General features: G+C 41.7%; 2 protein-coding genes across 3 annotated transcripts in view; one reads left to right on the forward strand and one right to left on the reverse strand.

Annotated features, from left to right (window-relative positions):
• Positions 1-6,447: 6,447 nt before the first annotated feature.
• Positions 6,448-9,719, forward strand: BHLHE22 (basic helix-loop-helix family member e22). The gene has a single exon (XM_033202912.1). The coding sequence runs from the start codon at positions 6,871-6,873 to the stop codon at positions 8,008-8,010; it is 1,140 nt and encodes a 379-aa protein (XP_033058803.1). The 5' UTR covers positions 6,448-6,870; the 3' UTR covers positions 8,011-9,719.
• A 2,944-nt stretch (positions 9,720-12,663) lies between these two features.
• The window catches only part of LOC117078926 (cytochrome P450 7B1), a 213,312-nt gene continuing 202,383 nt past the window's right edge, over positions 12,664-23,592 (reverse strand). The window contains exons 6-7 of one of the 2 annotated variants that reach the window (XM_033202479.1): positions 15,942-15,984; positions 12,664-13,934 (exon numbers count right to left, since the gene is read on the reverse strand). In XM_033202479.1, the coding sequence (XP_033058370.1) occupies positions 13,828-13,934; positions 15,942-15,984 (150 nt within the window). In that variant the 3' untranslated portion in view covers positions 12,664-13,827. Of the gene's footprint in view, positions 13,935-15,941; positions 15,985-17,006; positions 23,080-23,592 lie in introns of those variants that run through there. The other variant, XM_033202478.1, reaches the window with a different exon arrangement.

Consider the following 23,592-nt stretch of genomic DNA (forward strand, 5'->3'; position numbering starts at 1 on the left):
GAACTCTTACATTGACAGTGTAAATGAGTCCAAATATTTGGCTTAATAGAGCTTTACTTTAATTAATCAAATAAAATGAATCTTTCAACTGAAGTAAAGTTTATATTTGTCTGTTTGATCTACAGTTTTGAAGGATATTCATAATATTTTGTACACTACAAAAAGCATATCTACTTTTATTTTTATTTCAAGCAGCTGGCCTGTGTATACAATCATGGAGGAGAAATGTTTTTAATAGGGATATCATCTCTAAATTTTAGTGTGTTTCAAACTTATTTATAAAAGGAAGCAAAGCTCAAAAGAATACTTCAGAAACATTTTAATAAAAAAGTATTAGGTATTTATGATTCTATTATGTGCATCAAACTTTTGGAAAATAATTTAACTTCAGATGATATTTCAGGATCAGAATGTATGAATAATGTTAACACATTCTTGTCATGATGTCTTAACATTAAGACAATAAGACATTTTGTAAGATTCCATCATAGAAGACTTAGATTAAAGTGAGGGGTTATTGAGACAAATGGGGCTAAAGTATTTACTAATGTTGACTAGTAAAATGCAATGAGGAACTAGGAGATTTTATGTTTCCATGTATCACTATATCCTATTATTCTTTTTCTACCGTATATGGTAAAATCATTCACAAAAAGCAAAACAGAGAACTGTTTTATAAAGTTATGTATTTATGATAAGTTATAGAATCATATCTTATCATAAATTCACAGCATAAGCATCTGAATCTATAAAATATATGTATGTATAAATATACAAACTTCTATTTACAAATCATTAGCTTCCAGGATTCTGTCTGATAACTTTTAATGATAATAAATGTCCATGTCAGATCATGTTTTGTAATCATAATCAACCTATCACTGAAATAATTTTTGAGGCGTTTCTCTTATTTGAGTATTTCATAGTCAGCATTTCAGTATTGTCATCCATCGCTATATTCTCCTTATTACCAGGAGATGGCGCTGTGGGTTTTAAATCGCAAAGCTAAAATTCCCAAAGCCGAGCTGAATTTTCAGTTTCTTTCTTTCCTTAATTCGTACACGCCAGGCAATCCCTAACAGTGTTTACCATTTCTACCTCGAACAAGTTTAATCTTTAAAATTTTAAAAATGTTTAATATTCTGTGATGATAAGATTCCAGGGAAGAGACGCATGTGACACAAATAAGCATGACAGTCCCCTAGGGCGGACAACTGAATGAAGGAGTTGTCCCAAGTAGGCAAGGCGGTTATGAATTCCTCATAAATTCTTTTCACTAGTTTTGCTCTACCTCCACCCACATGTCCTACATTGTTCTCTGGGGTTTCAGCAGTGATAATGCAGGCGCCAAGTTATTCGCTCACTGTACGGTCCCCCTGGCCTTCAAAGTCGCCAAGGTGGGGAAAGACCACGCGGGAGCCAGGTGAGACCCTCGTAGTGGGCTCGGGGACCTGTGTGTGCACCTCGCGCTGAAAAGGCTGCCTCCCAGGGCTCAGGATTTCTCTTCAAGGTCTGTCCAAATTTAGGCTAACTCGTCGCCAAACAGTAGTGAGGACCAACATCTTTTCTGTAAAATAGATACAGACAAGGAAAATCTTTTCGAAAGAACGTTATATGAACAAGTTTCAACTTTTCCACAGTCGAGTTTTGGAATAGCCAAGCAACTTGGAAAGACTAGCAAGACCGGGGGGGGGGCCTTGGCGCACTGCCAGGAATAGGCCAGCTCGCGCTAGTTCCCTAGCGTCGTCACCCTCGCTGTCCTCCTCTTCGTGAGCCCACACATGTGGACCCAGTCTCTCTGAAGTGAGCTTTGTAGGACTTGGCGAAGGGGATGAGAAAATACAGACGACAAAACGACGCCGAAAGGCTTGACCTCTGGAACTTGATGGGCTGGAATCTCTCTGCCTCCGGGTAGGTCCCGTGCTCCCAAATCCGGCGGGGGCGCAGGATGGTGAACCTCACACCTAGCCCCCTCAGTCCCGCGGGTTTCAAGCTGACCCAGGCGCCACCAGGCAGCCCCAGGTGGGCGCGTCAAGTGCAACTTCAAGGTCAATGTGCCTCTGACTGGGGCCTGGAGAGCTGCCAAGAATGCCGGGCTTGGAGCGTTGGGGTCGCGCCCGGCTACTGAGCCTTGGACCCCGCAGTGGAGGGCGCTGAGACCGCACCCCCCTCCCCGAGCAGTTTTCGGGAGAGGGTCCAGCTGGGGCCTCTGAGGTGGGGACCAGAAATGATATTCCGGGTTGGATTCCTCCTCGGCTGGGGAAGCACAGCTGGTGGAGAATTCCCACGGCTCTCAATGGATTCGCTTTTCCAGAGCTGTTCTCAAGCAAAAGTTGTCATTTTTGCCAAACTTTGTTTTTACTTTTTAGAATGTTCTGAAAGAGATAAATTGAAACACACAGAGACAATTTTCCTTCCCAGAAAACACACATAGCTACTCAAATTCAGACTTGTAACTTTTCAAACTAGTGAAGTAATAAACTATTTATCATGACTATAAAAATAACAAAGAGGAACTCCTGGCTTTGCTCTTTACAGTAGATTATGTTCCGTTCTGACTTTATTTGGGTTCCTATCCCAAATTTCAAGTAAATATCAAGATGACCATTAAGGAATTTAAATAGTACCTAGAAATTAGTTTGGTCTGCAGCTCAATGCACTAGTTTCAATGCGGTGTTCCTTGCTGAATATTTTAAAATCCTTTCAAAGCAGTAGGTGTATTCCCTCCCGCAGTAACAAAACGATATTCACCTTTACACAGCTGCCCTGGCGTTTATAATTTGGTATCAAACACCCGGCCGAAAACGTTCCCTTTCCTGAGGCTTTGGCCAACCAGTCTCGATGAGCCAACCAGCCCAGAACCTGGGGCCCTGGGCTGGGTGTTCCTCAGGGAAGGCGCCCACTGCCCGCTCGGTCCCCGGAGTGTCCCGAGCTGTCCCCCGTACCCCTGCTGCCGTCAGACTGGGGGCAGTCCTCTGCTCCTGTTTCCCAACCGCTTTGGTAACTCAGTGATCCTCTGTGAAACTGCAGAGTCAGAGGACTTCTCTTCCGTAGTTTCATTCTAAGCGGTCATCTGTGAGTCAGAAGATTTCGCCGTGACCTGATTTCCCACCCTTTCTGTCCGTGCAAGCCGAAAGCGCTCACGTTGGCTTTTCCTTCGCCACTTTTCCAACTTGCCAGTTCCATCAGGAGCCCGGATCCTTGCCCATTTTCTTGGCAGAGCCAAGTTCGAGCGCACAGATTTCCCGAGCTCCAGCGGCCAGGGGGCACTGTGTGAGCGGCTGACGTCACCCCTCTGCCCGGCCGAAACCAGGCGGCGGGATCCCACACAGTTGAGGAGAAGGAGCCCAGGCCGTGACTTAGGGCTGGCGACGATTAAACCAAGTAACGAGACACCGGGCAGATGTGTTTTCATTGCCCTGTAAGATAAATGCAGTGTTAAGTGCCTGACAACTTCCCAGAAGCAATCAGCAAAAGTTTACGAGGCATAAACCTCAAAGACCATTCCCCAACGGTTGTTGTAAGGCCCGTATTTAGAGCTTCCATAAATTCTTCGGCCGTTTCCCAAAGCAAAGTTTTCAGCGACTATTAAGCAGCCACCTCCTCCCGGAAGACTAGGGGGATTTTCTTGAATTACAAAAGGAAGAGGCTTTTGGCACCTACCGAGTAAAATGAAGTTGTGCAAAAGTTTGTTCCAGAAGTTTGGATGGCCAGGGAGAGGAGGGAGGTGGTAGGAGGTCGTGGAGGTGGGGTCGGGGAAGGGCCACGAGGTGCGCTCAAGTGTTTGTTGTCTAAGGGCGAAAGACAAAGGTCCTGCGAAGATCCTGGGTCTAACTGAGCTGGCAGGGCCTTTGCTGCCCTCAGTGTCGCCCCTGCTCTGCCATCCCGGTTCTACAGCTCACAGTCCCGCATGGCGCCCCCCACCAGTCCCAGGCATGATCGATCCTTCCCCCTTCAAATGTCCACTTCGGGCCGGCAGGAATCCTGGCGCCCCGCGTAAGGTGGTAGCCCACAAAAAGGGCAAGCTGGCTGGAGAACTAAGTCAGACATTATGAGATGTGTCCCCACTCTGCCCAGAGCCAAGACCCGGCCAGCCTCTGCTCTCCCGAAAGTGACCCAAGGACTTTGATAACTTAGTGTCATGCATACACGACCCATTTAGGTTTAGCGAGAACCTTTGTTTATGATCCCAGTGAAAACAAAGCTGCAATTGAAAAACAGTAACACTAGTGTGTCTTTAGTTTTCTTTTTTTTTTTTTTTTTTTGAGACGGAGTCTCGCTCTGTCACCCAGGCTAGAGTGCAGTGGCCGGATCTCAGCGCACTGCAAGCTCCACCTCCCGGGTTCACGCCATTCTCCTGCCTCAGCCTCCCAAGTAGCTGGGACTACAGGCGCCCACCACCTCGCCCGGCTAGTTTTTTGTATTTTTTTAGTAGAGACGGGGTTTCACCGTGTTAGCCAGGATGGTCTCGATCTCCTGACCTTGTGATCCGCCCGTCTCGGCCTCCCAAAATGCTGGGATTACAGGCTTGAGCCACCGCGCCCAGCCGTGTCTTTAGTCTTCTAAAGGGAGAGGTTAACAGCTGCGAATGCCAGGGGAGGAACGGTGAGAGGGGTGCGGTGAGCGAGGGGCCGCCCTGCACGTAAACAATCTCCGGGTCCCAGATGAGACACGTGGGACAGCTCAAGCCTGCAGAACCCCCGGTCTTGGTCTCAGGCACAAGAGGCCCCCGCAGCCCCGCCTGATCTTTCTCAATCTTTAGGTTCCAGGACATCCAAAGGAGCGTAGATAACCGACGTCTACGTAGTATTTCTGTCCCCTGAAGATTGGATCTCAGGGAATTACTATGGAAAGATACTGCTGGACCCCTTTTCATCCTTTCCAGGTGAAAATACAGACATTTTATGTTGCCCTCACCCTTCCTTTATGAAATAAGGTGCCCAACTGTTCTGATATTACCATTCAAAAACAGGTTCTGTGGCGAACCTCATTTGTGATTCTATTACAGAGATTAATAGATTATTTCTCCTTTTTCAACTAATTCTCAGTGGGGAAATTTAACCATATGGTAAGGAGAGAATTAGAATTTCATCACATTAGAGCAAAATGTAATGAAAAGAGTCCAACACCTGGGGCCAACTCTGAAAGCCACAATTAAAAGGTTTTTAATGAAACCAGAGAAACCAAAAATTGCATAGTCTTCAGTAATTCTGCCATATAAGAAAGAGTTATTGGACGGTTTGAGGAAATATTGTTTTTACTTATGGCATAAGGATGAAAACCAGCTGCTAAATACCATGTGTACCCAGAGATCGAACTCAGGAGTGAGAGGACCGCGTGTACCATTGCCCATCCGGAGAGGAGCGCTTGTTTCCACATTCTCCCTTCCCGAACCCTCCAAGAACAACCGAGGCTGATCCAGATGTCCTTAAATGGCTTCTGGGTAAATAAATATGCATAAATGCCTCACTTGGTGTGGGAGCGGAATTGACTCCTGGTGAAGCTGACTCTTTTGAAGCAACCAGATTTTCATCTTAAGGAAAGTTTGAGAAACCAGTTTGTTTGTTTCTTTTCTTTTTTCCAGCTTAGGAAATTGTGTACTTCACAATTATCATCACTGTTAACAGTTATTTGGAGACCACTGCAAAATCACTCCCACCCCACCTTAAACAAACAATAACAAAAAGTGGGCTGCATGATCACTTGCTCTTCATTTTGCTTTTTTTCCTTTCTTTTTCCCATTTGGGTAGGAAATGGGCAGTGGGGAGTGTGGAAATGAGGCTGAGTGTTCGGGGGGACGACTGCTTTGCTCTCTGACTAGCTGAAAATCTAGAGTGAATTTTGGGCAAGCCAGCTGGGACACCACCTCTTCTCGGAAAGTCCCATCCCCAAATCCAGACCCAGTCATCCTACAAACAGGGGTGGAGTATAATTCTCGCCCGGAAGGGTAATTTAGCATAAGCTGAGACAGCAGTGGCGAGGGAAGGGCAGTGGGGGGTGGGGTGCGGTGGGTGGGGGCGTCTGCTTTCCACAGGACTCGCAGGCTTCGCCGCCGATCTACAATTTGCTGAAGGAGCAAAGAACATCCTCGGCTTTAAGTAGGGCTTTTAGTGTGCTCATTGATGAGTGAAAGTCGCCACACATGTCAAGCTAAAGGCAGTTGTTGGGTTACTAACAGGACCCAGCGCCTTGCAAACATATGCGCTAAGCTGTGTATACAGATGGCAGGCAGAATAATGGAGCAGGCGCCTTTTATAAAGCTCTAGCTGCTGCCCGTCTTCAGACCTGGGAAATGAAACTATTCAGACTCGCGGCCAGATAGCGCCTGCGATTGTTTGTTACCGTTTTAATCCTATTAATTAAAACGTTAACCTGATTGGGTAGAAAGCGCTGTCCCAACAGGCGAGTCTTCTTCATAATAACCTACTCAGAGATAATGATGTAAAAGACTCCCCCGTCTGTGGCGGCGGCTGGTTGATGGGTCCGGAAATCTCTTGAAGGTGAATCCAAGCAAGATAAACGGTGCGGAGAGGAGGCGCGGGGCTGGGCTCAGAGCGGCGGCGGCTGCGGCGGCGGCTCCACTCCCTCCGCGCCCACCCTCCCACCATGCGGGGCCGCGGCCCATGGTGAGCCCCAGCAGCCAGCACCATCGGCTGGAGACGAAGAAGAAGAAGAAGAGGAGGCGGCGAGCGCGGGGGAAGGCGAAAAAGAAAAAGAAAGAAGGGGAGAGGGCTGCCGGCAGCACCAGGACCGACGCGCGCACCAGCCCCGGAGCCCGGCTCGTGCGCGTCTGTGGGGCCGCCTGACTCCGGAGCCGAGGCGGCGGCGGCGGCGGGCGCGGCGGCCGGGGCTGCGCGCCGGCGCGGGACCATGGAGCGCGGGATGCACCTCGGTGCAGCGGCCGCCGGCGAGGACGACCTCTTCCTGCACAAGAGCCTGAGCGCCTCCACAGCCAAGCGCTTGGAAGCGGCTTTCCGCTCCACGCCCCCAGGCATGGACCTGTCCCTGGCGCCGCCGCCTCGGGAACGCCCGGCGTCCTCCTCCTCGTCGCCCCTGGGCTGCTTCGAGCCGGCTGACCCCGAGGGGGCAGGGCTGCTGTTGCCGCCGCCTGGAGGAGGAGGTGGCGGCGGCGGCGGCGGCGGCACGGGAAGTGGCGGCGGCGGCGGCGGGGTGGGTGTCCCCGGGCTGCTAGTAGGTACAGCCGGCGTTGGGAGCGATCCTAGCCTGAGCAGCCTGCCGGCTGGGGCCGCCCTTTGCCTCAAATACGGCGAAAGCGCTAGCCGGGGCTCGGTGGCCGAGAGCAGCGGCGGCGAGCAGAGCCCCGACGACGACAGCGACGGTCGCTGCGAGCTGGTGCTGCGAGCCGGAGTAGCCGACCCGCGGGCCTCCCCGGGAGCAGGAGGTGGTGGCGCGAAGGCAGCCGAAGGCTGCTCCAATGCCCACCTCCACGGCGGCGCCAGCGTCCCCCCGGGGGGCCTGGGCGGCGGCGGCGGCGGGGGTAGCAGCAGCGGTAGCGGTGGCGGTGGCGGCGCCGGCGGTGGCAGCAGCAGCAGCAGCAGCAGCAGCAAGAAATCCAAAGAGCAAAAGGCGCTGCGGCTTAACATCAATGCCCGAGAGCGCCGGCGGATGCACGACCTGAACGACGCGCTGGACGAGCTGCGCGCGGTGATCCCCTACGCGCACAGCCCGTCGGTGCGAAAGCTCTCTAAGATCGCCACGCTGCTGCTCGCCAAGAACTACATCCTCATGCAGGCGCAGGCCCTGGAGGAGATGCGGCGCCTAGTCGCCTACCTCAACCAGGGCCAAGCCATCTCGGCTGCCTCCCTGCCCAGCTCGGCGGCTGCAGCGGCAGCAGCTGCTGCCCTGCACCCGGCTCTCGGCGCCTACGAGCAGGCGGCCGGCTACCCGTTCAGCGCCGGGCTGCCCCCGGCTGCCTCCTGCCCGGAGAAGTGCGCCCTGTTCAACAGCGTCTCCTCTAGCCTCTGCAAACAGTGCACGGAGAAGCCTTAAACACACCCCCGAAAAACACAAGACCTACCCAAAATCTAGAGGAAAGCGAAAAGCTGCTCCCCACCCCCTTTATTTTGGTCCTCTCGTAGTTGTGAAACACTTGCAGAGCAAACAAAGCAGAGGCAAGAACTGAGGAGAAGTATCAGAGACAAACGGGACTTTTAGCCTTGACATCCCCAGAATCTCGGTCTTTGGGGTGGGGAGGGAGGGAGGAGGGAGGTGGAGTTGGGATGGAGTATGGATGTCTTTTTTTTCTCAGAAAAGTGGCAACTTTGGTGGCAGCCTAGACCGCGAGGAAGTGGAATCTTCCTTAAAGGTGAAAAATAAGTTGAGAAGTAGTGCTTGGTTATTAAGCCTGGAGAGTGTTTGAATGGCAAAATACTAATCCTACTAATAATTGTGAATTTGGCTAGTGCTGAGGGGGAGAGGAGGAGTGAGGGGTTGGGTAGCATGAGATGGAATATTCATTCAGACAAATCAGAAAGGGCACTTGAAAATAAATTTTGATTCTGAGCCAGGAGAAAAACTTGAAATGTTGACTTAAGTGAGGGGGAAATAAAACCCAGAGAGAGAGAGAGAGAGAGAGCGAGAGCGAGAGAGAGACATGTTGCTATGGAAGACTTGTATTTTTTATTGTCTCTGAACTTTAATCCTGTGAAAATGCTCAAAGTTTTGGCGAGAGTGATATTAAAAAAACTGACTGTGGCTGAAAGAATTGCATTTAAAAATATTTATGTGCACCTTGTTACTTTCTACTCTGCAATGATGTATTAACAATTCATGGTATTTATTTGTTATTCTTCAATGACCCTTCCACATCAACAGTATTTATCATGTGTTAAGGTCATGGGTCTTATGTGCAGATTTTTTAAATGCCTCTAAGATTGTTTTATAGATTACTTATACTGTGTGCCAAGTGTTTAAAGGTTTATTTGCCAACAAGTATGAAGAGAAATATTGGTGTATTTGAGCTGCTTAGGTTTATGCAAGGTCACCTGGATATTTTCAGTTGCATCATCCCTGTATTTAAATTGAGCTTTAATAAATTGCTTCAGTCCAAAAATTACAGGAAAGGTGTATTCTTAATTGATGAATGAATTGATCTCTTTTTTGAAAGGGGACTCCTTTACATTCCAAAAGGGAAAAACATCACAGCAATAGATCCTATACGTAAGAACATGCTAAGCAAATATTTTTCCAGGCTGTGCTGTGCATTTTTAAAAGGTCTAATTTAATTGCTTTTAATATATATGTACATATATAAGTTATTTTAACTGTGGAGAATTATTTAAGTTAAAAGACTGGTTTGATTTGCCTATGGTGTGAAATCCTTTGTTATTTTTCTAAAAAAAAATGAAATTTAAAAAGAAATAAAACTAAGGAAGAACAAGAAGCTATTTACCCAAAGTGAGCTTTCAGTTTTAGTTTTGCATGGCTGTTTGACTGCCTTTCCGTCCTATGAAAATTAAGAAAATCTTTTTTAAAAATGGAGTCCTGCTATTTTCCACTCCTTGCAGATAATACAAATTCAGTTTGTCAGGTTGGATGGTGAGTTGGGAGCTGTGATGGATCTGTTGGCGGGTTTTGGATGTGTAAAGAATAATATATATATTAAATAGGTCAATCAGACTATGACAGCCATGTACGACCATTTGTATGTGTATCTATGTCAGAAAGAATCTTTATTAAAATATTTTGATCAAACATTTTATTATGCTGTGCTTTGTGGAAGAAGCAATCACCTCTCTTCTGTGTTACTCTTTGCTTGAAAGGTAACAAAAAAGAAAGGAGTTTCAGAGAAGGTGGAATTAAAGTTTTTGCAGGGATGCACAATTAGAGGTAGCCCTAATTTACTTATTATTATAAGGAGGAGAGATGAATGGGGTCAGTGGTGAAACCCAGAAGAGATTCCAAGTTTCTGGCTACTGGCATGAACTTTGAAGGCCATATTCCCCCTGGAAATCTTTTTCCACTTGTATGGCATTGTTAACCATGCCAGGGCCCATCAAAGAGGGTAAAGTTTCTTTAAAGAGTTTGTCATCAAAATTTCTATTGCCAAATGCCTGAAGGCCAAGGAAAAAATGCACTTGTATTCTCTGAGCGCTGATTTCATTGTAGCTTTCTGCTTTTTTGTGATAAAAAGAATTAACTAGGTTGAATGGTATAAGCATAAACAATCCCCATAGAGATGATCAGAACTTACTAGTGTTGCTTGATAATGAGACTTTTAGGTTCCAAATTTGGATTGATTTGGGCATTGATTCTGTTAAAGAATGACTGTCGAGACTTGTATTTTGACCTTTATATTGCCCTCAAATATAGAAGGTGTGATTTTTCACTGTGGCGCAGGTTGCAGAGATAGTGGTGGTGGTGGTGGTGGTGGTGGTGGTGGTGGTGGTGGTGCAGAAGTTAGATGTTTCCTCTGTACCCAGTATGTTAAATGCATTTTTGTCTATACAGCCTCTGCTCATAAAGATATCCCTAAATGCCATCAAACTTAGTGGGGGGTGAGGAAGGATATTTTCTGCTCCACTTGCCATCAAAAAAGATTAATCAGAACTTGTAACTTTTCAGAAAACATAACAGCAAAGGGCCTTGAAGCTGAAGCCCTCCCAGACTGGGAGTGAGGGCAGAAGGAGGGAGGAGACCAGGGCAGCCCCCAGGCAGGAGCCGACCCGTCTCTCAGCATTTACCAGACAAAGCCTGGGTGCGTCTAATTATGATTATTAAAACAATTTCCATGACGATGTCTAATATTATGTTAATTTGAAAACAACTGTGTATGAAAACTGTCGACTATAATACCTAAATTCATTTAATGAAACACATCGTTAAGGCAATTAAACCTCCTGGATGTGATTAAGAAACATAATTACGACACTGTTCTGCGCCATAATTGGGTGTCTTTAATCAAGGGGTAAAGTGATCAGCAACACAGCCATTAGTTTGTATTGTTCTGGCCCTGCTGTCCATCATTCTGATTAGGAATTAAGCACAGCCACCACCAGTCAGATTTTTTTTTCTTTTGCATATTAACATTGTAGGGGACACATTTGCTGCAAGATTTACTGCTTAATATTTCTCATTATTAGAAGGCCTTCTTGAAATACTTCCTCTGCAACCTTTGTATTGTTTAACTATTATTAAAAATTGTACAGAATAGCACATCTTGAACTTTAGGGAAAAAATTTTAAAAAATGAGAATCCTCCTCTTTTTAATCACTCAGGTTTCAATCTTAGTCCTGAAGGAGACTTGAAATGGATGGGGGTGGGGATAGGAAAACATTGAGAATAAATTCAAATGTCACATGAATAGGCATAATTATTTAATGTATTAGGTTTATTAACATTTATTTTCATTTTGATAATTTTAGACAAATCAACCCTCTTTCCAAACCTAGCAATTGGCCAGCCTGTGGTTTTAGCAATAAACATGGGACATCTGAAAGAAACAGGAGAGGAATTTTCTGTGGTTTACTTAGGTGATCCTCTCTGCCCTAACTCCTACCTTTCTAAAGGGTTTTCAGCAGCAGCTTTAAGAAAAGGAAGCCAGTGATTGGAGGGACAACTCTTTCCACTCCCGATAAAGCCCTGGAGCACTTTCTTTCTGGGGTTTGAGCCCTGAGTTTTGGCCTAGTCTGAAGAGTTAGCCTACACACTGTTGACCCCAGCTGTCTGTCCAGCATAGAGCACACAGGTCGGAAATGGGGGACTGAACATCGGGGGAATCAGTGTGGTCTTGCAAAAGTCTCCTTGGGTCAGAGCAGACAGCCTGGTTCCTAAGACTGCAGCATGAGCCAGAGTGCAAGGGTATCTTGGCTACCCCTGAGCTTGCTCTGGCATCCACCACGCCTTGGAGTGCTTCTCTCAGGCACACCCATCCTGCCAATCCGATCTCGCTGCTGGTGTTCTTTACAGAGCTGAGAGTGGACAGATGAGGCCAAGCAAAATCTCAGAATCCCACTGGCTTTTTATTCACACTTAGGGTCCCATCGCCAGCTTGACACTGGGCACCAACAGAAGGACCAGCAAATGATCATCTTCGAAGAGCTCTCTAGTTACCCCTGCTTCTCCCTCCCTGTGGTATGTGTTAGTGTGTGTGCGTGTGTGTGTACGCGCGCGCGCTCCCGCACGCACCCGCACGCGGTCTGCAATGCTCTCACCAGTCCCCGCAGCTGGGCAACCCCTCCAAGACCCTATGCTACGCTTAAATTCCTGTCCCTCCTATAGCACCCACCATCCACCCTTACAGCAGTGAGGCCGAGACTCACAGAATTCCCTTCTCCACCAACTCGCACTCTTGGTCAAGCACGCGGAAACCGAACCTGTCTACGCGGCCCTGACCTTGCGATTGCTCCAGAATGAGTGGCATTGACTTTTCCAATGTAATGACTTATGAAAGATATAATCATGTGTTAAATTGAATCCTCCGTTTAACTGTTAATGGTGTGCTCTGGGCACATTTACGTATTAGATGCTATGGTAACTAATTACCACTAGAAAAAAGGATAATACACTTCCCAGACTTTGAAAAATAATCATGAGTTCACTTCCCGGCTCGCAGCACATCGTGGCGGCCCTGCCGGGCGGAGCGAGGAAGCGAGTGGAAACCCGAAAGTGTGCTCATGGAATGCAGGAGGTAATGAATCCTGATCAGGTGAGACTACTTAGTCAAACCTTTTATGAAAACGTGATTCAGATGGAAAGGAGAAGGGGGAGGGAACAACTACACAAAGGTGCCTTTAAACAAAATTAAATCGCAAAACCTGAACATCAGAAACATAAATAGATTTTCTTTCAATTAAAATGCAGGTAAGACTAAATTATCCACGTGCCAAGCAACTTTACATCAATTAACTTTTTTTTTTTTTTTTTTTTTTTTTTTTTTTTTGCTGTGTTGGCAAAGTAAATGAGCCCGGCTCCTGCGCGGTCTGCATTGGCATGTACAACTCGAAAGTCTCTGGATTTGCCAAGCCAATGAGCTGCAGGTTTATTTAAACTCGGCCTTTTAAATCAAACTTTAGACATAGTAGATGGAAAGAGGGAAAGAGAAGGAAAAACGCGGAGCCAGTAACTTCAGTTTAACAGTAGGAACAACTCTTAGGATGAGAGTCTTTTTTGCCCGGCAAATCTCTGGCTCTTCTGATCTACTGGTGTTTAGAACCAAAGTTCCAGTAAACAGGGCTGGGTGGGATAACCAGGAGCCTGTTTTCCTAACCAGGAGAGTGTTTGTGCTGGGGACCTGGCAGGACGGGAGGAGGGAAGGGGCCGCCTTCCAGCAGGTCCAGCAGCCCTGGGTTGCAAACAAACCAAATGACGTTCACGCAGCACTGGCGCCCACCGCGCTGTTTTGCTTGCGCAGTGCTCCCGAAGGGATTCGGGATCTGCATCCGGAGGGATTCGGGATCCGCATCCGAAGAGCACCCCTTCTCTCCGGGATTCCCCTGGACCGGCGTTTCCAGCCACCCTTGCGGGCGCAATTGCCCTTTCACCGCCAAGTTCCTTGGGACAAAAGGAGAACTTTCAGGGGCTCTGCCTCAAACTGTCCTTCGAGGGTGGCTCAAGGATCGGGTTGTCCCCTGTATGGCAGCAGGCATGTGGGTTCACACGTAGCTGCCAGGCTTGTAAGAGACATCCCGCAGCCGCACCAAACCCGAGGCATCTGCGAAAGCGCCCGGGTTTTAAACCCCAAAGAGCTCCTCGCTTCTTCACGCTGCAGAGAAACTCTGTTCGCTTTCCCTGAGGTTTGATTTGGGTTAAATTCTACCAATTTTTCTAAATTACTCGTCTTAACAAATCCAGGAGACTGTTTCTTAACTATTGCAAAATTATCAAGTATACTAGAATGTGTGTGTGAATTTTCCTTCTTTCTCTTCTCCACTTTTCTCTAATTTGGGCAGTACAGAAATATAGATTAGAGAGCTCTGAAAGAGAAATGAATAGGTTGGGAAGGTTAGACTGCATAGGAAAAGAGGACTTGGCAGTTATTAATCCTCACCACCCCCAACCCCACTACATATATGATGGACAAGGCTCACAAGTCACCCCCATGCTTTGATTGGGAGTTGGCTTTAATTATGCACAATGCGTTATTCTCTTTCTCAGCTTGGGAAAGAGTTAATTCTTTCCCAAAGACCATAGTTGCCCTTGTCTCCTCAACCTGATTCAGAGATGCAATAAAATATGAAGCAAATTTATGGTCTGTTTCAAGCATTTTATTGCTGTATTTTTAAATTCATATATGCACATATAAGAACTATGATCTGTGAATAATTTGAAATGTTATAGAAGAATGATACATTTTAGATAAAACATAACTATATCTTTATATAATTGTCTGAGATTAAAATAAAAAAGAAAAATAGATTTCTAATGTGGACCAAACTGAAAAACTAATGACAGCCATAAACTGCTAACCAACCATAAATTAACATCTTCATCAAATGCTAAAATGGTATCAGTGGTTATATAAAGCAATGATTATTTCTCCTTATAAGTTTTAAAATAAAGTTCAGAGATATTTAAAGGATCCGTTATTTACAAATGTTTCTCAATCTTAAAGATTTCATTTTTTTTATTAGGAGAATGGTTGCATCTCAAATCTCCTGTTAATAGAGGTGTTTAGAGATGAGAATTTAAATTTAAACATAAAAATGTTTCATGGCCTAACCTCATTTTATACATTTATCTTGCTCTGGCAATTACTGAAGAACTTGTGGTAAGGATTTCTCTGTTACATATCCTTATCCACTTTCAGAAAACAGATAAACAATTTCCGATTACGAGAGAGACTCAGTTTTTGTACCTAACTAGTAAAAATAATTAATCATGCATTGTCTAATCAAGTAAGTACAGCTACATTTGCCGTGTGCAGTCTATTTCTGCAGTAGTACTATGGTCAAAATTCAGATGCCAGGCTGACTGAGCCGCTGCTCTCCACCTAAGATTTTGATGAAAGGAAATGATTTTTCTAAGCAGGCCTCCACAGAAATGTGAAGAGTTGGGAAAGAAGAAATGATCTCTCTCTATTAAATGCCTGATGTATTGGGAAGCAGGGTCAGTTAATACCTGCGTCTAAATAACTTACTTTAATTTCCTTTGGAGAAGCATCAGGCATACATCTCTTTAAAGTGTAGATTTCTTAAGAGAGTGAAGTTAAGTAAAATCTGTAATTATTCAACAAAGTAAGTTCCTTTAAAAGTTTACAAAATTATGGTTTATGAAAGCAAAACAATTATTTGGCCTATGGAAGATGTGGGTAGCTCACATACTCAAACTATTCCTGCTACTCTGTTGGATTTACAGCATGTTGTCCCATGGAGTAGTTGATGTGGATGACTATCCTCAAAGATCAAGAATTAACTAAGATCTTGAACTGGTTAAGTTCTAGGACCACTCCTTAATTTAATTTTCTGCAAGCATTGTTTAGTCCGAGTACCTACTTCTTGAAAAATAAAAACTATGTTTGTGACTTTCCTTTAAGTCTAAACTTAGTTCAAAATAAAAAGTTTTTAAAAAATAAATGTGTAATTGCTCAGCATGAAGGAAGTACTACCATATGTATAGTTTTCACTTATAAAAAATTCAGTGATTACAAATACTTTTAACGGTATTCCATTTGATAAACAAAACAAATACATTTATAAAACTTTAAATAAACTCATTAGTCCTTAGAATTATGGAACTGAAGTAATTTCATTCAAACCTTAATTTTAATATAAAAGACAAAAGCATTTATTAAAAAGTTTGGTATCTATCAGGTAATAATGACACAGATTTTTGGTTAACTACGATGGCTAGTTCTTAGAAATAAAAGTTATATATAGTAAATATTCTCTTGCACACAAATAAGAATCTCCAACTATATGTTTCATGTTTAGAAATGTTTCAATTTGACACAATGATGAATCATTAGATAGTGATACCTTTACTTGTAATTTCCATTCCTCTAGTTTCTCCTATGAGCACAGTTTGCTGTAAGGGAAGTAAAATACTTCATGATTATATCTCTGAACATTTACTTTTGGTGTAGTCTGTGATATATCGTGTCTCTCCTTATAAAAGTAATTAATTAATTAACAACAAACAATTAACAGTAAACAATATCAAACACTCTTCAAAAAACACAGCACAGCAATTGGGTTTTTTTTTTTTTATTCTGAAAAGAAAATACACATTATTATTCACATGATCATTGCTAATTCTGGAAAGTTCTGCAAATTTTTATAAGTGGTTTCTAGAATAAAGTTGAAAGCAAAAGATAATTATTTCACAGGTTACCTATTTAGTGACATAATTTATCCCAGTTGGTAAATAAACAATACTGAGCTGACTAGTTCAAATGAACAGGAACACCTTCTAGCCTACTCCTCAGAGTCTCAGGCCAGTTCCTGTAAAATGTTAGTGACTCATACCAGTGTCTCTGAGAAAAGCCCAGTGTCCCAGTAAAATACTGTACTTAGAGTTACTAAAAACCCACATTTCATTTTCATCACCAGCATTCTGTAGTATATGCTTTATTTACAATTTATTTTAGTTTTATGAACAAATAGAATACTGTCCAAATATTACCCAGCTTTATTCATTATCTGTGGTAAAGTGAAGAGATCTGCTAATGACAAAGATTATATCTACTGAAAAACTCTCACCCATTTATTGTGCTTATACTTCTGTCCACACTAATAGTGATTATTAAGAATTGTAACCTAGCAAGGTCAGCCTGCCTAGAATAAACATTTAAAAACTTAGTGGTATTTCTTGAGTTTGTTATTTTACAAATAAATAATAAGTTAAAATATATTGAAACATACTCTGAAATAGTTAATGTACTTTCAGGAGAGTATCAGATGATAAGAATATATGTGTATGGGGGCAGGAAATGGAGATGAGGAGATATTCAGAGAGCAAAATTATTTTCCAAATAATTTTCTTTTGTAATCAAATCTTCTGTTACCCAACATGTTCCTAGCAGGACAATAAAGAGACACAATCAGTCATCTGTGCTTCGAAAGTTAATTTATTAAATTTTTGTTGTACATAAAAAAACATTAAGTATTAGACTTGCAAAGTACTTGCATTTCTTATCTGACATCTTTTAGGACAATTTGATTCATCGTAAAGCCACATATATGTCATTTTAAAATCAAAGATAATATTAAACAAATAATTTCAGAAAGTTGTTTTAATATACAGCACTCCTTTTTCAAAAAATATTTTAAAACATAAGTATTGACAAATTATTACTTAAATTGTGTAGAGTTTTTCATGTATTAAATTTATCATACTCTAGCAAGTAGTACAAACAAACGTTTAAGCCAAAAAGTTCAAACATCAATGATCACTGATTTAGATAAACAAATGAAGTAGAGTAATAATTACTTTAGATAAATACTAAAGAGTTTTATGTGATCATTCATTATAATTTAAAATAGTGCTACAATGTCATCTTGGCTAACTTTTTTCTTAATTGAGTATGTTAAATGAATATCTAATTATGCAATGCAAGTAAATAATAGTTTGCAAGATTGGCAAATTTAACAGGTTAAAAAGTGGACATTGTAAGGGCATGTAATTCTTGTTCACATAATTTTTGCCATTCTTTTATACTAGGATCAAAACCTAGATAAATTTTGTGCTTTGATCTTCAAACAGTTTTAAACTTCCACTGTTAAGTTAGAAGTTGCTTGCAGAAAATGTTACCCAAATTATTTTTTATGATAAAATAAGCATAAAAAATGTAGATTTTCAGTATGGAAGCTCCTTTGCCTTAGTCTTGTGACCCAAAACTTAATTATAAAATGAAGATGAAATAAGGAAGTATGCCAGGAAAGCCAAAACAAGGCAGATAAAAGTTTTCTTCTAGGTTGCTTATAAGCATTGCTGATTTAGTGACAGGTAGCTTTTTCTGAACCGCTTCAGGGCTTTAGTTTCTGCTAACCGAACATTTCATTACTGTTGGTCATTGATATAAAACAATATCTTGGGTATTAATTATTTATTTCTTTTAATTCAAAACTTACGTGAAGCTATAAAAATGAAAAGATGGGGCGCGGTGGCTCATGTCTGTAATCCTAGCACTTTGGGAGTCTGAGGCGGGTGGATCACCTGAGGTCAGGAGTTCGAGACCAGCCTGATCAATATGGTGTAACCTCATCTCAGCTAAAAATACAAAAATTGGCCGGGTGTAGCAGGGTGCCTGTAGTCCCAGCTACTCAGAAAGCTGAGACAAGAGACTTGCTTGAACCCAGGAGAGGGAGGTTGCAGTGAGCTGAGATCACACCACTGGACTCCAGCCTGGGTGACAGAGCAAGACTCCATCAAAAAAAAAAAAAAGATGGGATTTTACAATACATAATACAGTTTTAAAATATTCTGGAGCCTCAATGACTATATTTGGTTTTAATTACTTTCTCATGTTATCAAAATACCTGTTGTATATATTTTTATTGTGTATAATTATACATAGTGATTCTTATTACAGACCATTACTTTGGAATGACTGATGAAAGGCTAGTTAGAACTAGTGATAAATCAGAATTTTAAAATAGTTTTAAAGAGATTAATTTATCACTTACAACTGCATTTATAATAAATTGGTTGCCTATGTGTTGTTTTCCCTAACAAATAGTATGTTCTTGAAGGGGGAAAGGCAATCCAGTGTCTAGCATCAATCATATCTAGAACAGAGAAAATGCTCAATAAATGTTTGGTTGAATAAATGAATAATGAATTAACAAATGACTATAAAAAACGATTCCCTTTAACAATACATAAGAGCAATTTTTTAAAGGCACAACATTGTTTAAGTATCTTCATTACACTTTGCATTGGTATATTGCATTATCCCATAAATCCCTACATGTTACTGTGTTTAATCCTTATAATGAACCCTGATGTCAAAGGGCTTTATTATTTTTATTTTTCAAATGAGGACATTGAAGCACTGAGAGGGAAATTGTTTAATAATAAGCCAGTTATATCACAGCCAGAATCTGCATATTTTAACTGATTTCTCCAGGACATTTTTTTTTGTATTTGTAAACACTAGGTAGTTACTGGATTTAAGACTGTCACTCTCAATGTTTAGTTTTGGTTCTACTATTCATTCCTTTTATGTAGTCTTTTCCCAACCATTTCATTTATTCTTACTTTACATTTCTAAATTCCTGTACACATCTCCAATTATAAAATAAGCAGAAATCGGAATGGAATAATTTCCTGTGTTCTCTGCCTTAACATCACAAAAGTGTACCACTAAGTTGAATTTAAAAATATGGTAGAACTTCCACTTCAGGCAACATGGCAAACTAGACATCCAAGCACAAAAAGGACAGACTATGCTTTGTGGTGGACTAAAGCGTAGGGCCCAGGGTGTGTGTGTGTGTGTGTGTATGTGTGTGTGCGCGCGCACGCATGCGCGTGTGTATGTGTAATCCAAGGTCTTTGCATAAAGCCAAGAACTTGCAGAGACAACATTCTAGTATACCTTAGTAGGTGAACTAGAAAGAAACTTTGCTCCACAGAACAAAGCTGTCAGTATATTTGCCTGTCTCAATCTTAGCTCTGTGTAAAAATAAACAAATGAACCCCCAAATGTGTCTTCTTTCTATTCCTAATAATAGGGTTATATTCTACCTGATTTAGGGCTAGAAACCACAATACTCCCCACTCCCAGATAATCAAGCTGAAATTTTAAGGTGATTTGAGTTTGGTAGTAGTATCAGCAGTCTGACAAATGCACATACAAATTCTCTCTTGAGAAATGAACTTTAAATCTAGGTCTAAAGATTTTTCAGAGATAAAAATCCAAAGAACATGGGCTCAGTAAACAAGCCATCCCAGGTAACAGAGACAGAAAAATACATAAACTACAGAATTAGATCCACAAAACACTAATGATTTGGAAATACCAGATATAGAATCTAAAATGTTTGCTTCATGCAGTTAAAGAAGTGAAAAAGTATGTTGAGTTTATAACAAAGGTACAAGATATTATAAAAAATACCAGCATATATGAAGAACAAAAGGGAATTCTAAAACTGAAAAATGTAATCATTGAACTTAGCAAACTCAGTGGAATGGAAAACGTGAAGTTGACAAGCTGGAGGCTGACACTCTGACTCAAAATCAACCTTGGACACCCTACAGAATGGAGAGGATTGGATGGCTCTGAGGACAGGACATAAATTTAGAACATCTGAGGGAGAATTAAAGTTATCATAGAATAAATGTGTGTGTGTGTGTGTGTGTGTGTGTGTGTGTGTGTGTATGGGTGGGGCTTGGGGACAAGGCTTTTAGCAGCCCAGGGCTGAGATGGTTAGGCACAGTAGTGTGAGGATAGGTGACGGAAGAGCTTTTAAGTTCTGCTTTGGCCTTTCTCCCACAATAACTGTCCCACTGACAGTGTCCATCACTGGGTAACTTAGATTATCAAAACAAAATGTGTGCACATTATGGAATGCTATGTAGCAGTTAGAAGCAATAGATTAAATATAGTTGTATACTATCTATATACTACAGAAATATGAACATATCTTTAAAATCACAGAGCTTCATAAGAAAATTTGGAAGGATATAACTTGCAGAAAATAGGTACTCAAGATAATATATATTACATGAAAACAGACACATACCAAGACATGCATCAAACATATTAGAATATTTGCCTATGATATTAGGAAAGGGTATGAAAGTGGGTATTAGGGACAAAACAGAATAAGTAAATAAAGCCAGAGGGGCCTTGTTAGAACCAACTATAATTGTGTATCATGAACTAAAGAGTATAAGGAGAATGATCACTCAACTCTATGAACCTGAAGTTAAAACCAAAAGAAGGAAACAACAAATTCAATGGATGAGTTGGACAGAAGATTAGACATACTGTTCAAAGAAGAAACTGGAAAAGACATCTAAAGAAATTATGTGGAGCATAAGTTATAGATACAAAGTGTGGTGAGAAAAGATCGAAGGATGTAGGTAGAGTGAGAGGACCTAATATAGAGTGGGAGAACAGTCATATTCACAGAGAGAATGGCTGAGAAGATTCCATACTTGATGGGAGACACCCATGCTTAGACTCAAGAAGCAGCAGGACATGCAAGCATGAGAAACAGAAAGAAACTAAGAACATCAAAGACAAAGAGGACACTTTAAAGTAGTCAGAGAGAAGAGACAGACTACCTATTGAGTAATTAAACTCACTAACGGCTATCCTCCCAGTAACAAGAATGGATGCCTTAAGAACGGGCAATATCTTCAAAGTGTTGTGAGGAAATAACTGTCAATCTAGATTTGTGCATCCAGCAAAACCATCTTTCAAGAATGAGAGTAAAAATAAAGACACCCTCAATCAAGCGAAAATAGAATTTGCACCAGCAGACCTTCACTGAAGGAATATTCAGAACACGTACTTCAGGAAGGATAAAATAAATGCTGTACTATCTTATTTACTAAATAAATATTTTGTAAATATTTTGTCAGTTTCCTTTTCTCAAAACAGTAGAAATTTCTGAAATATTAGAAATTCCAATTAATGAAGCATGAATTAACTGGACTTTATTACCTGCCTTGCCTGCTTATATATTGCATCACCATTTATGTCAGATGCCAATCATATGGTACTCTGATATCAGAATCTTTGAATCACTGGGCTTGGTGGTACATGCCTGTGGTCCAGGTTCCCAAAGGACCAAGGCGGGAGGATCACTTCAGCTCAGGAGTTGAGACCAGCCTGGGCAACACAGTCAGATACTGTCTCAATTGAAAAAAAGAAAATCTTTGAATTATTCACACCACAATGCTGCATGTGTCATATGAAATTACACTGCATAACATGATGTTGTAATTCAAAATAGAACACATGAACTCCAAATCCAAAAGGTGAGACATCAAAACCAAATACTACATCTAGCTTCTCAGTTTATATACATGGAAGCATTTAGGAAAGGATTAATTGCAATATTTGCATAACCTTTATAGTTTATACTAAAGCCAAATGCAATAATCAATGCTGTAATTATTTCAACATTTGCTCCCATAATAAACCTAATACTAATGTCTAGGGCAATTTCTGAATATATAATAGGTTCTGCGTTTTCTTATACATTAAATCTTATCAGTATCTAACTTGGACATAAAATGTCTTAAATGACAAGAAATTTTGTTCTATCGAGCCACAGTATACAAAGTAATGAGGAACATTTAAGCATGATTAAATACTGAAGTGAAGTTGAAGCATTTAATCTACCGCAAAACTCATTTAATGCACACATATCCTGGAAATATAGGTATTATTGATATTATACTTGAAGGGAACATTTTCATCCAGTGCAACTCATGGAAATTTTATTTCCTTCTTCTGTGAGAATTTGGAATTTGTTAGACTGTGTCCATTTCCAGCACAATTTTCTAGTAGTTCAAAGTGTAATTTTACATATTAGAGAATAATTTGAGTGACTTAAATTCTACAGTGCCCAATCTATTGGTGTGAAGGTACATTTATTATAACAGGTAAAAATCACAAGGAGAAACTAAAAAACACCCACAACCCTGTTTTGAGCTTACCCTTAAGTTGATTTTGATGTCCATTTTCATGCTACCATCCTGTTTTATATTATGATAGGCTTTGTGACTAAGGACAAACTGGATTGATATCAGATCAAATAGAAATTAACACTTTTTAAACAAATAAAGCAATTGCATTGGCAGAAATTAAAAGAAATGGATGAGCTTAGGATGTTTAGGGTAATTTTGATAGATTTCTTCTCTGTCCTTTTAGCTTCTCTAAGATTTCACTTTGTATCTAAATAAAACATCAGAATCTGGATACTGAATACCAAACAACAAGCGGTTGTAGTTTAGTCCTATGGGTTTATCATCAATTATTTCTAAATCGAAATGAGTTAAAAGTATAACCAACAACTGCTTTATTTCCATAAGTGCAAAAAATCGGCCTGGACATTTGCTGGTTCCAGTTCCAAATGGCATTAGGTAACACTTCAGCTTTTTCCCTCTTTTGAAAAAGGTGGTTTTCTTCTTACCATCTTCTATAAAACGATCATATCTAAACTCCTGTAAAGAAGAATACAGTGCTAAAATTAACATTTTACATGAGATAGTTTGAGTTCAAGTCCACAAAGTTGCTAGCTCTCTCTGCCTGTCTTAAAAAGTTCCTTTTAATCAGGTGAACACCAGAAAAAGTTGACTGGGTGCAAATTAAGTATGAACTTTCAAAAAACTCAAGTATTACTAGGAAATTACTTCCACCATATCAAAGTGAAATATGAAAAGCTGTATGACTTTTTTTCTCCACTGGTATTTTTCTCCTAAGCTGAGCTTCCCAAGTATAGTGTCAATATCTCTATTTTTGCTCCCTAAGGCGCGTCCTGACATATGCGCACTTGATTATACCAATGTTGGTTAGAAGGCAAGGGCTCCGGTGAGACCGCCATTGTTACCGGGGTCTGATGAATCCTAACTAGCCACAGGAGGTGCCTAACTGTGGATTCCTAATTTGAATTTCTCTTATCCCTTCCCCACCAACTACTGATAGATGAAAACTATGAGTTTAGGATCCAGTGCTGA

Source organism: Trachypithecus francoisi, unplaced genomic scaffold (assembly GCF_009764315.1).
Source record: "Trachypithecus francoisi isolate TF-2019V2 unplaced genomic scaffold, Tfra_2.0 Lachesis_group7, whole genome shotgun sequence".
Taxonomy (NCBI): domain Eukaryota; kingdom Metazoa; phylum Chordata; class Mammalia; order Primates; family Cercopithecidae; genus Trachypithecus; species Trachypithecus francoisi.